General features: G+C 38.8%; 1 protein-coding gene across 1 annotated transcript; it reads left to right on the top strand.

The window, feature by feature from the left end:
* Nucleotides 1-11,157: 11,157 nt before the first annotated feature.
* Nucleotides 11,158-12,279, top strand: LOC309410004 (neuropeptide Y receptor type 6-like; the record flags this gene model as incomplete). The annotated part of the gene is made up of 1 exon (XM_082006316.1): nt 11,158-12,279. The coding sequence occupies one exon, from the start codon at nt 11,158-11,160 to the stop codon at nt 12,277-12,279; it is 1,122 nt and encodes a 373-aa protein (XP_081862442.1).
* Nucleotides 12,280-17,025: the final 4,746 nt, after the last annotated feature.

Below are 17,025 nucleotides of genomic sequence, written 5' to 3'. Positions count from 1 at the left end.
AATTACAGGAAATACAAAAATATATTTTGCCTACCACTTATTGTAAAAAGCGAGTGGCCCTTCCCACAAGATAAATTGGTATCTGTTTCATGTAGAAAATCACCCATGAGAGTGTTATAGACCCTTAATAATTTACAGCAAAAAGGAAGAAAAATGAAGAGGAGCTAATTATGGCCTCAGCAGATAACAAAGAAAACAGAAAGCTTGTTTACAGCTCACTTTCTCTCCCTGAAAGCAAGACAGACAAGTAGGCCAAGGAAGAGATCAAAGCAAGAAGTCACTACTTTCATCAGGAGAAGGAGATGAGGGTCTTTAAGATGTGAGCAAATCAGTAGGCAAAATCAGTCACTGACACAACTCAAGTATAGCCCAACTGCTTCCTCTTTGTTTGCACTTCTGACCGGTTGATTAATGAAAGGAAAACACCTTTAAAATATCTATACACCCACTTCTTGCAGATAGAAATGTCTCCTCTGATACTACAGAAAGGCCAAACTTCACTTGAGCTGGTGCCCTCCTGTCCACTGTCCTTTCCCAACCGCCATGCAAGTGTCCTCACATAGTTCATGTATTCGCTCCGAATCACGTTCTCGGAGTTCAGGTCCCACATGGAAGGGGCCAAGCACACTGCAAATGTATGTGTGCCCTGACACGTACCACCAGGCTCCGGTAATGCAGGGTCTCCTGGACAGCTAAACATAAGTTTCTCCTGCATATCCCACAGACCTTCACACCTCCCGGGTCATCTGAGCCACCACAGGGACTCCAACCAGACCTCTCCAGTTCCTGCCGGATTCATGCCTGGTGAGGCATCCAGCCACCGACCAGTGCACCAGGTCACTTGTTTTACACATTCCTAGGAACTATGTGCCTTTACGTCCTCCTGAAACGTGCCCTTTCCCTCTAGCTACGTGAGCCACGGCAAACGTGAGATACACAGGTACGGCAGCAGCACGGAGCCAAAGCACGAGCCTCACTGTGCACGTGAGTCGTGACAAGTCTGCTAAAACAGGCAGCACTCCAACAGCTACAGCAGTTTCCCCACCATATTTTTAAACTGCTTTTGACTATATACGTGTAAATGCATAATATCATCCTATGTATTTAAAAGGAAAACATCATTAAAAAGAAATACATATTTTTCCCCTCCTGACAGGGCAGTCGCAGCATTAAATTGTTTCAATTCTGAGAACAACCTATAGAATAAAAATTCATTGTCTAAGCAGTTTATGTTTCTAACCCAAGTAAAAACTCCACCTGTATCATCACCTAAAGAAAATGTGTTTCTCAAACCAGAGGCACTGGCCAAATAATGCACTGTGTTAAATGTCTTCATGGGATCTTTTAGTTAGTGTTAGAATATTGGAAGGAAGGAAAACCACGCTGTTTTGGTACATAAAACATTCCAGTTATTCCGATAGAACGCATACTACCTAGAGTCCACAGGAGGGCATCACTGCTTCAGAGATCATAAACCAGAGGCGTTTGAACGGTCCCTTGCCAGCACTAGGCTTCCTACGTTACCATATATTCCTAGTAAAAGCTGATACAAAATAAATTATTAAGGAAGTCTTTATAGCAATCGTTATCACTAAAGAAACATACTTCTGTCATGCTGTTTAATGGGCCCAGACTTCTAAGATAAAAAAAGGAATACTGAAGTTTTGGAAAAGAGCATCGGGGCAATAGCAGGACTTTAGGAAGTCAAAAGTAGCTCTTATAAATATTTTTATTATCTAAACCCTCATATAAACACAAAGTCATATCTTCTTCATTTGTTTCAACCTCTTTAATCTAGTTTATATCAGTGGGGTGGGCTTTCATAGCCAAGAGATGTTGATTCTTTTTTTTTTTAATTTAGTGTATCAGCTGGATTTTTTATGAGTTTAAGTATGTTTTGTTAGTACAGTGCAATCCTCTAGATTTAAGTCTGGTTTTACCTTTCAGCAGGCAGAAAGTATTTTGAAACCTACAGGATTCCCTCATGCAGAATGCCTGCTGAATTAGTTCTGCGTTGACATGATGCTCCTTGAAGACTGTAATAACATCATCCTGGCTGTAGACAGATATAATCCTGATTTTCTAAATTGTGCATAGGTGGAAACAGCTGGGAATAGAGAGGATTCAACCATAATTTCCCAGATCACTCTGAGATCCACACACATGCAGACAAAGATTTTTAATCTAATAATTTCAAAGAGATATTATTCCACTTTTAGAAGCCTCACTCCTACCCAAATCAACACCCCAGGCAGAGGTAATTTTGCAGTTCATAGGAAGACACCACAAACTTCCCCATCGTGGCCCTTTGGTTTAGCTGCCAGTGTAAAGAGCTTGTTAAAAAGATACACAACCATCCTTGAGAGAGCTCTTGCTTTTTTGGCAAAAGATTTATCTGTTCTGCTGTTTGTACTTTGATCTGCATAAACATCAAATCTGTGATCTTACTTTTGAGACTATCATGAATTAGCACTGGTTGGAAGAGATTTTTCATTGAAAAAGATTGATTAAAATGCACTGAGGAAACTAGATAGTCTTTTGCCTACCTAAAGTTTGAACATGACACTCTTCAGGATAAAGATTTCTGCGCTGTGCAAATTCAGATGGGGAATAAAACACCACCCCTCTCTTTTATTTGCTTAATGCAAAATAATATATTGTACGGATAAAAAAAGCTACTACAGAATAACCCACAGGAATTATTTCTTCAGTAAGTAGTATCAAAAGTTCATCTTACTGAACAAAATCTTCCCTGAGACCTTTGTAAGGGAGTGTGCTGAAAGAGAGAAACACACCTTTGTGAAGGGTGAAGCAGAAAGTCATCAGAGAATTGAATCTGCATCCTTCTCTCTGGACTTACATTACCATTTTTCCTTAAATCCTGCCCTCCCTCCTCTTCCCTCTGACGCTCAGTTTCTTTTTTCCTCTTTCATCTTTTCACTCTTCTGTCATAATTGTTCATTTTCTTTCTTCTCTTTCCTAAAAGTTTATGTAAGACCTGGCCACGATTTGGAGTGATAGCATGAAAGTAAGACAGCAAAATACAGTCAAGGTAGAACAGTCAAGGTTCTTGTCAAGGATGAGAGAATCTAGCAGTGCCGTGACAGATGTGAGATCTTTCACTGGATCTTAGTCCAAAACAGACCAGGATCATACGTTTTGCCAAAGGAAGACCTGGAGTCCGCAGCAATCTCAGCCATGCTCTGACCTTTTTCATCTGCAAATCTTTCTTTACGTATTTTCCAGTTAAATTACAATTGACTTGCTTTTTTCCCCTTAGTTATTCCTAGGCCCCATCTATTTCTTGTTCTACAGAACCTCTGTAGGGAGTTTTTTGTGGTGCTTTTTCTTGACTGACATTTAGCTTTGTTTCAAAACAGCACGAGGAATTCTGCTATGAAGTTCAATACGTACCTGCCTGAGATTAGCTGTAAGGCATCCATGCTATTCAAAAGATTTTTAAATGAGGTGCTGTACAAAAGTGAGGCTTTCTAGACACAAAATAGCAATCTACAGTTCATATTTCTAATTCAGAAAATCAAATTTGTTACTATGGTTTGAAACATGCAGGAAAATTGAAACAGACTGAGATTAACAGGAAAAACCTTTTGATTATTTAAGTATTTCTTAATTAAAAATTAGGACAGTGAAAAATGTCATGGCATGAGAACAGCAGGGTTTGGTTCTCACAGTGTTGTTATAAAAAGACTGTAGAATAGAAAAAAAAACAGAGATAGAACTGATTACATTCCCCCAAAATCTGTAAGCTATTGAAACAATTCATTCTTTGGCAGAGATCACTTGTGGAAAACATCAGCTGGAGAAGTTCTAGAAAGCTACAAAGGATTGAATCAGGGTTTAGAAAGTGGAAACTATTATAAAATATGAATTAATGCAGTCATGCTGCTGTTACAATTACTCATGTATCGTATCTCTTTTTCAGTAAGGAAAGTAACTTCGCTGACCCAAAAAACAAAGATGCGAACCTTCCAGGCAGAGAGTATATCAATCTCCATCTCAATTGCATGCCAACTGAATAAGGTCCAGAAATTAGCTGAAAGTTCATAGCATGATATAATTTTAAAAATGAATATGCTATTAGAAGTAACTCATTTAAAGTTAAAGCAGATTTTAAAACAGTTGACTTCTCATTCTAGGCATGACCTAATTGAGAGGTACGGACCAGAATGAAGCATCAAGGATATTGCAAAGCTATTCTCTAGAGCTATGCAATATAAAGGAGTGAAACCTAAACTCCAGGTAGCAAACCTGAGTGATTTTTGTGATTTTTTTTTCCAATTAGGAAAAAAAATCTGCATCATGCAGCAGTGCTCCAACTTACACATATACATCAATCCTTCTTTATCTGCATGATCTTTGCAGAAAAAATTACAGTGCACACTTACTTGATGTTCAGGTGTTGCTAGTTTGGTCAAATTATAACCTATTTGCTGAAGATACCGTATTAGAGAGTTGATCTCTCAACAAAACAGGAAAATGTGAAGGGACTGTGTTTTTCCTCCATCATAGCATATTATCTTACTTTCCTGACATTAACCAGCACATCTGACACTACCATAAGAGATTTCCAATCATACTTGCTTATTTCTCTGTGCCTCTTTGAAGTGCTATGAAGGAAAATACTTATTAGGAAGAAATATTCCAGATCCTTCAGAGATGTTACAGGTCACCGAACCAGCTCTGGGCCAAACTGCTATTAAAGAACTCTTTCACCCAGGAAACTGAGAAATGGTATGTACACACCTCCACTAAAACTCGCTTTCTGAAGAAGGGGGCTGCACCAGGTAGGAACCAGGACTGCTCGCAGCTACGTGGGAGAAGCAACTAAGCAAAAGCAAAAGTGTAGAGTGGTCGGTCATCAGCAAAGGCTCCTGCTGGGCAAGGAATCCTGTAAATGCCAAAGCAAAAGGTGAGCTCAAAGGACTTGTACGCTAGAGAATTTTTCACCAACAGGCTGTTGCCAACGCAACAGACATTATGAAAAACTTAAAGTTTGAAAAACTGTTTATTATGGCACCTAATCACTTACCCTGCTTTTCCACACTGCCCATGGCGTGTACGCCTTTTCTGTAATCCAGGTGAGGCTGCACTTCACAGACACGGACCCTGTTAGCTGTGCTGGTTCAGATGGCAGTGCCCTGAGCTCGTGCTTGTAATGATTAATTGCTACTTGGTTTAAAACTAGCTTGGGAAAATTTATGCAAGCTGAGGTCATGCCTCTAGCTGCTCTATAACCAGATGCTTGGGAAAGATGTTCCAACTGATTTCAACGTGAGTATCGTACCTGGAAAGCTTTTAGGAGCAGGCTTTTATCGGAACGATTGTGATGAGATGATAAATCAGCATGATGATTGGCGTTCAATATAGCGAGAATCGTTTTGTTTTGAGGTTTCTTGTTCATTTGTTTGTTTTGCAAACTAAGACAGAAATCCCTGATAAAAGTCTTTTAAAAATCATATCAAAATTATCAAGTTTGCTTCTCGCTACAGTTGCAGTCCTGCCTTCCAGTTAGTTATCAATGTCTACCGATAAAGGCTATTCTCCCATCACTTAATTGAGCAATTTAGACATACCATGATCATTTATATAAAGTAAATACAATTCTGCTATCCATTAACCTTTTTTGCAAACAGACGCTACAGCATTTGGCCGAAAACAATATCCCTGGATCCCTTCGTACACAGCCATAGATTCCACTGAGCCTACATACCTTTGACGTCAGGCATAAATGGACCGAGAGCAGCTACACCCGCCAGCCTCTGATGTCAGATGTCATCTAATTCACAACAGGTTACAACAAAATTAAGTCCACAGAAGGCAGCAGGTTGATAGGGGTGTAAAACCAAGGGGATCACACGTGTAAACACTTCAGTCTCTCCACAGATGGAGGACTGCATACAGTATTATATCAGAAGCAGAGGCCTATGTAAATAAGCAACCTGACCTTTGTTTGAAGCTTATAAATAGAATCAGAACATCTTTTAATTTTACTGACTTATTTTCTCTATAAACAGATAATGCATTTTTATGGCTCGTTCTGATGCATATCTAGCACATTTCATTTTTAGGTCTTGATTCACTTCCTGGGTTACACTACAGCTAGAAGCAGAAATTTTAAAGTACTTTGGAAAAGCTTTGTTTTTATAGCATTTTTTACACAATCAAAACCAGCAGTGCTAGAAATATTTTCGAAAAGTATAGTCACATTTCTTGATTGTAGCATTTTGGTTAAAATTTCAGAATTCACAGGTCACACTTAGAATAAAAAGCAATGGGCTAAACTAAAAGTGAAGGGAATTTAGAGGGAGGTGTTAAGGAAGTCTTCCTAACAGTCAATTAGGCACTTGAATACCCAACCTAAGATTACCACAGATGTTTAAAAAACAGGTTAGACGAACACATCATGAATAAATACAAATATACTAGAAGCAGGAGTCTCATCGGCTGATCTCAGAGGCTGCCTCCACCCCTATTTTCTACAAACACAATAGCATGACAACTAACAACATTTTCAGATAATTAGTTCTAACCTGCACTTCAGGTACAGCATCAGTCTTGCTCATCCCAAAAATCCTACTGCTTTTCAAAATCATTCTCTCCGAAAAAACAGAGGCAGAGAGACAGACACCAGTCCTCTCTCCAAAGTTTTGTCTGCACGTTTCTTCTTCGCTGCTTTAACAGGGAATTCTCATCTAGTTTTCCTGAGTCTGCCCCCACACAAACACATTCTAACTCTGAACTATTTTCCATCACCTCTGCTTTTTCGAGTACTGGACAGCCCCAGGATGGTTCAGCATAAGAGATCGAGGTACTGGGAGTTAAGTGGACCCAGGTACGAATTCAAGAGTTTAAACAGCAATGTACCAAGTAGCACATCCTAAGAAAAAACAGTTCCTTTCCTGGCCCATAAACATCCACTCCAAATATTTAATAGTGAAATGTTGAATGCTAATTTTTATAAACGAGTGACTATAAAAGGTATGGGCTTTTACTGGAAAAACAGTAATAATAATAAAGCCCCTTTTCAATATGTGCTAGTGTAATGTGCCATGCTTTGCTTTTCAGCAATATTTTTATATTTCTGGAGCATAAGATAAAATAGCAATTTATAATGAAAATATGATGATCCTAATTGCAATAGAGCAAATTATAACCTTAGTGGGATGTGCATACTCTTTCTAAGCAGCTTACTGTGTTTTCGTACCTCCCTCAGTTAGAAAAGCAATAAGCCATCTGCAGATGTTTGTGTAGTATGAAATCCAACACAGGGAAAACATTTGCAGGACAGAACAGATAAGATAATTGAAAATGAAATTGCAAGATAAGGTGTTTGACAGGGTGGAGGGAAGCTGCACAGCGGAGGGAAAACCATCCCCATGACTACTGGTCCTTTCTCCTCCCTGCTCACATTGCTGTTCGCCTCTTCTTGGATTCCAGAGCTTCTTTTATTCCTCCGCAGCCTTCCTTCAGCCTGGTGGATTCAGTCGCAGCTGGAAATTGTGGAACTGCGGATTGTTTCAGGAAGAGAAGAAAGGAGAGTTTAAGTATCGCTTTAGCAGCAGATGGCTTTGCTTTGGATTCTTCTATACACAAAGGAGATGCGTTTGCTGGCTTTGTAATTAACTCAGAAAGGGAAAAGAAAAATTGTTAAAGGCAGTGTGGATATGACTTGAATTTTTCATCAGGTAAGATGTCAGAAAACCCATAAAAATGTGGCAAAAGTTACTGAAATATATCTTTTAAAAGATTACTGTTTTCTGTACATCCTATATTTAAAATTGAATGGAAAGTTTCCTCCCCATTTTATCTGTGCAATACTTTGGAACTTAATAAACAGACGATGTTTGTAACTGAAACATTTACTTGTCACTTTGAAGGGATGGGACTATGCATCTTTAACATAGGTAAGAAAATACCTAGGAAAGAATGTCTTTTAAAACTCAGTTTATTTTAGACTATGCTTTTAAGTTCCTTTTGCTTATGCACGTTTCAGTAATATTTCTGCATGTAGAGGAATGAAACAACTAGACTCAGAGGATTATCATTTCTTATAATGTTAAGCTCTCACTGTGGTAGAGAATCTTTTTCAAAATGCATGGATTAGGGATTGAAGTAATTAGTTCTCTCATTAAACACTTTAATCCAATTCTGATATCAGATGTAGTTGCTGTTCAAGGATGCTGATTCTGCTAATATTCACTAGCTTAAAAAATGCCGGCATGTATTACAACACAGTTCAACATGCTGCAGTGACTACTAGTGTAACTTATTTTTCTAATGCTATGGATACTCCAGATGTTTAAACAAGACAGGTGTAATTGGTTTATTGCCAAGGAAATGCTTAAATTGCCTTGCAAAATGACATGTACTAAAGGCTACACTTTTTAACTCACAGTACAAACCAAACAGTGAAAAGAATCTTTCTCCTGGAAAAAGGAGATGTAGATGATACGTGTGCCTAAAGCTGATAACTATCAGAAGGTCAGTACAGAGGCTTTTCCTTAATGGTAGAAAGTGCCAAAGCAGCCCTACCACCCACATTAAATTCTTGGGAGAGGACGTTCAGCACTCGCTATCAAACTGTGTTGTGCGACCATGGATAAATAAGCGAGCATAGCAAATAGTGCATAAAATATTACAAACCTGGCTCAGCCTCACGTCCTTTCAGTCCCCACAGCTTCTCCCGCTAACATAAAAAGCAGGGAAGAGCCGAGCTTGTCTTTGAAGCTATCTTGCTTCCAAGCCAGATCCCCTGCTAACACCCGATCTTTTCTCAAAGGGCAGGGCTCAGATCTGCGTGAGCCAGGTGAATACCACAGGCAGTGCAAGGAGAAACACCACCCTTGGGATAAAGCAACCAGACTTTAGACCCTTACATATCTAAACTGGCAGTAAAGCTCATCAAGACAATGTTTACCACTGGTTGGCCTCTTATCCTTCCAGCACATGCATCCTTCTGTGTGATAAATCCAGCCAGACAATTAGTGCTGCTTCAGGGAAAAGTAGTTTTCAGCGCATTCCAGGAAATATGTTGCCTCAGGGGCTGCTGCCCAGCCACATCACTGGTTTCTGCAGGGTCTGACTGTGCTAGCTTCAGAATCTCTTCCATTTCTCCCGGGCATGTTAGGAGAAGAGTTTTTGCAAGCTGATGCACACACAGTAGGGTACGTAGCTCTTCTTCCTGACCTACTGGAGTAGGGACACCTGCAAGGGACTACACAGTCTATCTGAGCCACTAGGCTTCAATAGCTTTTGCAGCACGATTGTGCAAGATTCCACGCCGTTCCCTCAATATAGCTGTAACGGAGCCAGCTGGGTTATTTAGGGAGACTACAGGGCTTAACGTTAGCCCCTGACCATAAATTAAGTCGTATTCGGAATACCAGGGCCACGTACAGTCACGTAAACCTACAGCCACTTCTCACTCCAACATGACTACACTAGTTGCAAATTAGATTTTAATCAGAATGAGAGTGGTAATAGATCTTCCAAAGGTGGCTGGGTTTTGGTTTTCTTCAGAATCCTAATTTGAAGTACCCAAACTAATGTAATGCAGAAGTATCAGGATAAAGCAGTCGAGGATATAACTCTAGCTCGTATATTCTTTGGGTGCCTGGGGGCAAACAGCGACAGAATCATAGTTCCCAGTTTAACGCTGGATTTGGTGTTTAATCTTGTGCAAGCAACCAAACAGTTTTTTATTCTTTCCTGACAAAATAATGGCAACAATTTCTGTAAAAAGGTTGACAAATCTTCTACACATAAACAAATAATTTCTAGTAATAGTACAACACCCACCTATCCCTTCTTTTTGTGCATCCTCTTTAACTTTCCACTGTTTCTTCATCCTCCTTTCTCCACAGGGCTCTCAACACTATGGTATTTATTACTAGTGGTGAAGAATGACCTCCTTCCAGATAGTTTTCCAATAATTCCTACTTCAAAAAGGAATTAAGGTGAGTCAAGTTAAAGTTGAGTTTTGAAAGGTATATGTGTAGAACATATCCATTTTTCAAAGTACCTCTTACATCTTTCTTTTTCCTTTTCCCAGGTCGGAAACATAGCCTCTTTCTGGCCAGAAAGCTGGTGAGCCTTTGATTTAAGATTAACTTTAACTCAAGGATAAATTCAAACCCATCAAGATATTCTTCCCATTAATATTAGTTTCATAACAACGGAATTGTACTAATACCAGATTTCTGCTTGACAACTGCTTAAGTTAGAATAGAAAGAAGAATCAGCTCTGTGTCTCTTGAGTACATGTTGTATTTGACAACAGAAAATTTTGGGGGTATCATTTGTCAAATTTGTACAACAGCAAACAGTGTGTAGGGAAAGGAAACAACCTTTGGCAACTACCGATATGGAAATAATTATATGTATAACTAAGATGTGATCCTTGTTTGGTTTATGTTTTTCTCCGATTAGATTGAGGAAAAAGGACATGCTATCTTTCATACATAAGCAGAACAGGAAACTCCCTTAAAGATGTCATTCATAGAGGTGTTGAATATCACTTAAGCTCAAGCACACATCATTTTAATTAAGCCAGAAGGTTCTGGCATATTAGCTCACATTGCTTTGTAGTTCTAGAGAAAATAGAAGTGTGATGTCTAAGGTAGCAATGTGATGGCAGGACCCAATTCTTCATTTTTCTCATAATAAAAAAGCAACACATTATCCTCATTGGAATTCTTTAAACTTTGCTAAACCTTTGGCTGAGACAGATGTTAAAATATTTTATTTTGAAAAGCAAAGTTTATCCACAGTTGGTAAAGGAGGATTTGCATTAGAAATACAAGTTTGTATTGTTCATACAAGTTTAAATAGAGCTATCACTATTTCTTATGCCTCACAATCAGTTACAGTTCTGTAACACTGTCAGTGCAGAACCTCAGAAAAAGTAGCATCAACCTCCATCCATATATATATATATACAAAACCACTAATGCTCAACCATTGGCTTCTCCTTTCAGGATTTCTCAGTACTATAATTAATTATATTAGATTTGCTCAAAACTTCAAGTACACCAACTACAAAGATAGCCTCATAGCAATCACTGCCTTGGAAAGCTCCATACGAACTATATTCTAAATAATACAAGGTTTTGTCCATGGGTTGGCAGATGCTTCACGATGGATAAGGCCATTCAGCATCCCAGTGAGATTCTGTCTAATCAAACTATCTCAAACATCAGCTATTCTCAATTTTTGAACTTTGATACATGCCAACCTTCTTTCCTCGCAGAATTCTTGCTTATTACAGCCTACACACTAGTTACAATAGTGGGGCTCTTTGGAAATATTTGCCTGATTATTATAATAAAGAGACGGAAAGAAGCTCAAAATGTTACCAACATTTTGATTGCCAACCTGTCTTTATCAGATATCTTGATCTGTATCATGTGTATTCCTGTCACAGTTGCATATACCTTAATGGACTACTGGATATTTGGGGAAATTATGTGTAAAATAAGTTCTTTCATACAAAGTATATCTGTCACAGTCTCCATTTTCTCACTTGTACTCATTGCTATTGAGAGATACCAGTTAATTGTGAACCCACGTGGCTGGAAGCCTAATATTTCACATGCTTACTGGGGAATTCTTTTCATCTGGGGGTTTTCCCTCATAATATCCATTCCTTTTTTAGTATTTCACCAATTAACTGATGAACCCTTCAAACACCTATCTTTCCATAGTGATTTCTACAAGAACAAGGTTGCTTGCATCGAAGCATGGCCATCTGTTACAGAACGACTGATTTTTACCACTAGTCTGCTGGTTTTCCAGTACTGTTTCCCACTGGGGTTCATTTTTATCTGCTATCTCAGGATATTTGTATGTCTTCGAAGGAGACATGGTAAAATAGACAGGATGAGAGAGAGTGAGAACAGACTGAGTGAAAACAAAAGGATTAATATGATGTTGATATCAATTGTTGTGACTTTTGCAGCTTGCTGGTTGCCTCTCAATATATTCAATGTTGTTTTTGACTGGAACTATGAGGCACTGATGAGCTGTAATCATAATCTAGCATTTACAATATGCCACCTTGTGGCCATGATCTCAACATGTATCAATCCCATCTTTTATGGATTTCTCAATAAGAATTTTCAGAAGGATTTGATAGTATTAGTTCACCACTGCAGATGCTCGGCATCACAGGAGGAATATGAAAATATTGCCCTTTCAAATCTGCAGACCGATGCCTCTAAGGGATCTCTGAAATTAAACAATCCCCCTGTGGATATCTAAAATAATCCAACAGCAGTTTCCAAAATTTTGTATTTTGTTGCAGATGACCTCTTTCTGTAGGTCTTGACCATGTTACCACTGAGTTTAGAGGAAGTCTTTGCCATTTAGTTCAGCAAAAATAGGATTATTCTCCCATAGGCAAACTCTTAACAGGTACTTTATGATGGTATTAATGCTAATAAACCACTTCCAAGAGTCCTAAAGATCAATAACAATTAATTATAAGCAGTATTAACATCTTATTTTTTTAATCCACAATTTCCAAGTCACTATAAAAATACTTCCATTTCAGCCACTAATGCAGTTGTCCTTCCTAATCACCTGGCTTCACCCAAGTAAACCATGACCACGATGGCATTCCTAACTTCATCAGCCTTTTCACAGACTGCTTTCTGGCCTTTTAATATTCCAACCCTACACCGTTCCCACCTCTGGCTAATCGGCACAACAGTGCCCAGGCAGTTCACGCTGTAAGGAAGGCTCTTTAAGTTATCCTAAGCCTCCACCATCTTCCTTTCGGCTCCAGCATGCTGTTTGCTTTGATTTAGTACCAGTTCAGCCTAGAAATTGTATTTTAACAAAGGAGAAGGCTAGAGTTGGAATTTCTTCTTCTTTTTTTTTTTTTCTTTTAATGAGCACTAATACAGGCCCCATTTCATGTAGTGCAAATTCCACTCAGACTGATGTTGTTCAAGACGAAATACATCTTTAGCGTTTCTATTAAAAGCATTATATTCTACTCCAAACCACTGGTATAGATCATTGCTTTCTCTGTTACCATCATCACTGGTCCTTAAAACAGACCTTTTAGAATCTCCATTATCGAACAAACACACTATGAATTCAGAGTAAATTTTGGTTTAGCTACTTATCCAGATGATAGGCTCCTCTTTGAGTAGAAAATTAGGTCTGTGTTTTAATTTTAGAAATACCTTTCCCCACATTTCTGCACTAGCAAAAGGCCACACTTGAGGCAAATGTGGTCATTTCTGTTGGACTGTGTTCGAAAATAATCTCTTTAGTAACACAGTGCATAGAAGCCTAAAGGTGTAATACTGAACACAAGTTCTCTCAAACTAGAGCATTTTAAAAAACACTTTCCAGTTTGGCCATAAAAAAATAACTAAACATACTCTTCATCTATGCTACAGTGCCATAAAAATAAATCCGTTAATATTGGGCTGTTTAAATACAATACCTAAAACACTTTAGTCCAACAACTCACCGTGCTGTCTCTTGTTCAAGTTAAATATAATTAATTACCTGCATTGCTAAAGCCCCTTCTTGTTATTTTTTTTTGAGTTCCAAAAATCGCCCTTGTATTAACACTTGCACATAAAATTCCTTGTAATTTATTCTCTAACTTTAGCAATTTACCCATGCCCCTCTTAAGTAAAAAGAATTAAGATTCAGATTACAATCAGCTCCTAGATGATTCAGCAGTTAAGATGAATCTTACCTTAAGGCTGTAAAATTCTCTTGGATGGGGACCATCATTTTCTGTAGTCACACAGTTCTTAAAGGATTCTGTCAGGTCATGGTTCTCTTGTTCTGTTGCTACAGCATTAGTGCCAACTGTCTGCATTGCTCTACTCATCAGAGGAGCTCTCTGAGAAGATCCTCACAAGCTCTTGCAGATCTGCTGGGTTGTTCAGTGCTTCCTGATTCACCCTGAGCAAAAAGACCTCCCTGAAACCTCCTAGGGTCCGAGCCCACTGAAATCATAAGGGCAGCACTACTCACAAGAGCAAGGATGGCAGAATTAGACATGGTAATCAAGCATTTGAGTGACAGGTACGGATTAGTTTAGTATTTTTTTCTAATTAGATCAAATATCACCTGCCTTGTGCATCACAGAAGAAAAAGCAGGAGACAGGCAAATACCTAATAAAGGCTAATGATCAGACTGTTGGGAGTATCTTAGTATTAATTATTTTTCCTAACTCCAACCCTCAGAGAAGTCAGTCGCTGGGCTCCCTTTATTGCCGATACACACCACCTGCTTGTGCAGTGCAACAGGCATTTAACCAAGCAGAAAGCAGTAACTCATAGCCAACGCCACCGCTGACGTAATCCGGGTGGCTGATACATGCTTCCGGTGGGGACAAGGTGACAGAGTTTGTTCTCTGTTTTACCGGTGAGACTCCAGGGTAATATAGTGACGATCTCCATTTCACTCGTTTAACTGAGAGCAAATCTGATCCAGGATTTTCACTTCTCTTGGAGATTCCAGTACCCACACACAAAGCCGTCTAATATTGTCAGGAGGTCATTCGCTGAACAGAGCTTTCTAACGAATGGCACACCCGCTGGAGGCTGGGTTATAAGTCGGATTTCTCCAAGTTTGGAACACAAATCTCTATCACTGCCTTCCTCATATTTAAGCCCACTGTTTACAGCTTCAGGGCCCATGCTGAAAGCAGTTCACAAGCACATGACGTTCACAATATACTCGAATTTATTATTATTAGACACAGTAGTTCAGATTACTCTCAGTTCTTGTCACAGCAAACATATCAGACAGTATTTAGCATTTGAATCAGGCCCAGCTGAGATTCCCATGTGTGAACTTGGCCTAAGAGGCTCCATACCAGCATTCCCATCCCATGGGCAAGCTCAAGCGTGCTTAGTTTTACAGCAGAGGTGTTTTTAGTATCAGGCCCCAAGTGGCTTAAATACAGCCACGAAACGAACACTAGTCTAAATTATGTGGCCGGTGGGCCAGCAGAAACCCTTCCGACCTTATGAGAAGGCCAGGGATGCTGACGGATGGTCTCCCTTTACTGTCTCTCCCTACAAGTGCTTGGGCACTATGTTTCTATGGCATTAAACAGCTTAAAAAAAAGAAGTTCCTATTGCTTTTTGTAACACCAATTGCTTACTTCTGAGATCCCGATCAGAGTTAAGCAATCCATTTTTCCAGTCTGAATATTGGCATAAGAGGGTCCTTCATCACCAGGTGGAAGCTCTCTGAGCAGTGAGACTGCTTCAGAATCCAGTGTGAATAACCATACTTGTGCCTTGATTTCTTCTTGTCATTTCTTCCTTACACTTTCATTTGACTCAAGTGCTGGTGCTTCATTTCTGTTCTGAGCATTCAGTTATCAAGTATCTCTTTTCTTGATGCGGCACTTTTAAATATCATTGCCAACCGAACAGAGTATCATCACTGTCTTGAAGGCATCGCCCTTCATGCTGCATGTTCTCTCATCGTATCTGCTGGCTTTATATGCAGTCTGATACCTCATTTCCAGCAAGTCAATAGGAGTGAACTGACTTTGATAGGAATGGGAATAGACAAAGAAAAGTTACTTATTTTTAATACATAAGCATTACGAACTCCAACGTGGTATATGATGGTGATGTAACTGTGCAATATGCAATATTTAAAGACTGATCAAGTCATAATCTTAAACTAACAAATGTTGCCCTGTGTTAGGTAATGATGAAAACTTCTTTTTCTCTTATTTCATTTGGTAGACAAAATTATAACAGCTTTGCTCACCAGACTGTTGTTATTTGATGCAACCCAATGGAGGACTGTGAGTTTCTTCAGCTGAGCAGAAACATGGAATTAATTATGGAAAGCTAGAGGGGGAACCTGAACTCCAGAATGCTATCCAAATGTACAAATAAATTCTTAGCAGTGATTTTTTTTAAAAAACCTGCACCAGAGCTTTGTTCAAATGGTTCGGTCATGTAGACCAGACCAATATATTTATAAACATCCTTGTAAATGAATATATCCTTACATGTATTTGTATTTTATGACCGATTGGTTTAGCTTTAAGCACATATAACTAGAGTTAGGTACTTGGAAAATGGCATTCATTGTGAAAATCACTCCATTGAACAGAGAGCTCAGTTGATTACTGACTCTGATTATGCACGTGGACAAAAGCAGTGTCATTGCTGTGTGTTATTTAAACACTTTGATTCCTCCTCTCTAATGACAAATAAATATTACTCTGTATAAAACTGCTACATTGCTCAGCTGGTAAATTTTACTGCCTATCATCTCAATAGGAAAGTTCTCATACAAACAGTTCTAGAAACTGGTTTAGCATTTCACATGTTCACTTATTAGATAAACAGAGATCAGTGAAAAATTAGATATTTGCTGTTTCCAGAAGAGAACAAGAACTTAAAAACAGCTAGCGAACCTTCTCAGGACTCATGGTGCTGGCATAATTTTGCGGAGAGAAGGAGAGAGTTATAAAACAAGGAGGCTTCAAGTTAATTTATGCCTCAAGGGCAGAGCAAATTTTTATTATGGTACTTTATGGTTCGTACGAAAGATAACCTATGTGTTTGGAACACTGTTTTCTTAGACATTTTGCAGATACATTGAATAATCTGTGCAATATCTCAGAGTGGAAGTTGCCCTTCAGCAGCTCAGGAAATTTTATTTGCAGCACAAATACTGAAAGAGCTTTTCTTAGTGCTGCGTTGCAGCCCATTTGGTACGTACTGGTTTACGGATGGACTCGATGATCTTAAGGGTCTTTTCCAACCTAAATGATTCTATGGTTTTATATTAATTTCCAAAGTAACATCTACTACTGTGCTTTAATTCATCAGTACCTAAGTAGGACAAAAATACTTCTGATTGTTCTTGTTTCAGCCAAAATGTTCATACCATTTTTGCCTGCATTATCAATATTTTATCACACATGATAAAAAAATCTTAGGATTTAACAATGACACATATTACTGGGACAGATTCCAGCCTTGAAAATGTGATAC

The sequence above is a fragment of the Phaethon aethereus genome, assembly GCF_964289735.1.
Source record: "Phaethon aethereus genome assembly, chromosome: 14".
NCBI classification, from domain to species: domain Eukaryota; kingdom Metazoa; phylum Chordata; class Aves; order Phaethontiformes; family Phaethontidae; genus Phaethon; species Phaethon aethereus.
This window is presented reverse-complemented; position numbering and strand designations above follow the sequence as displayed.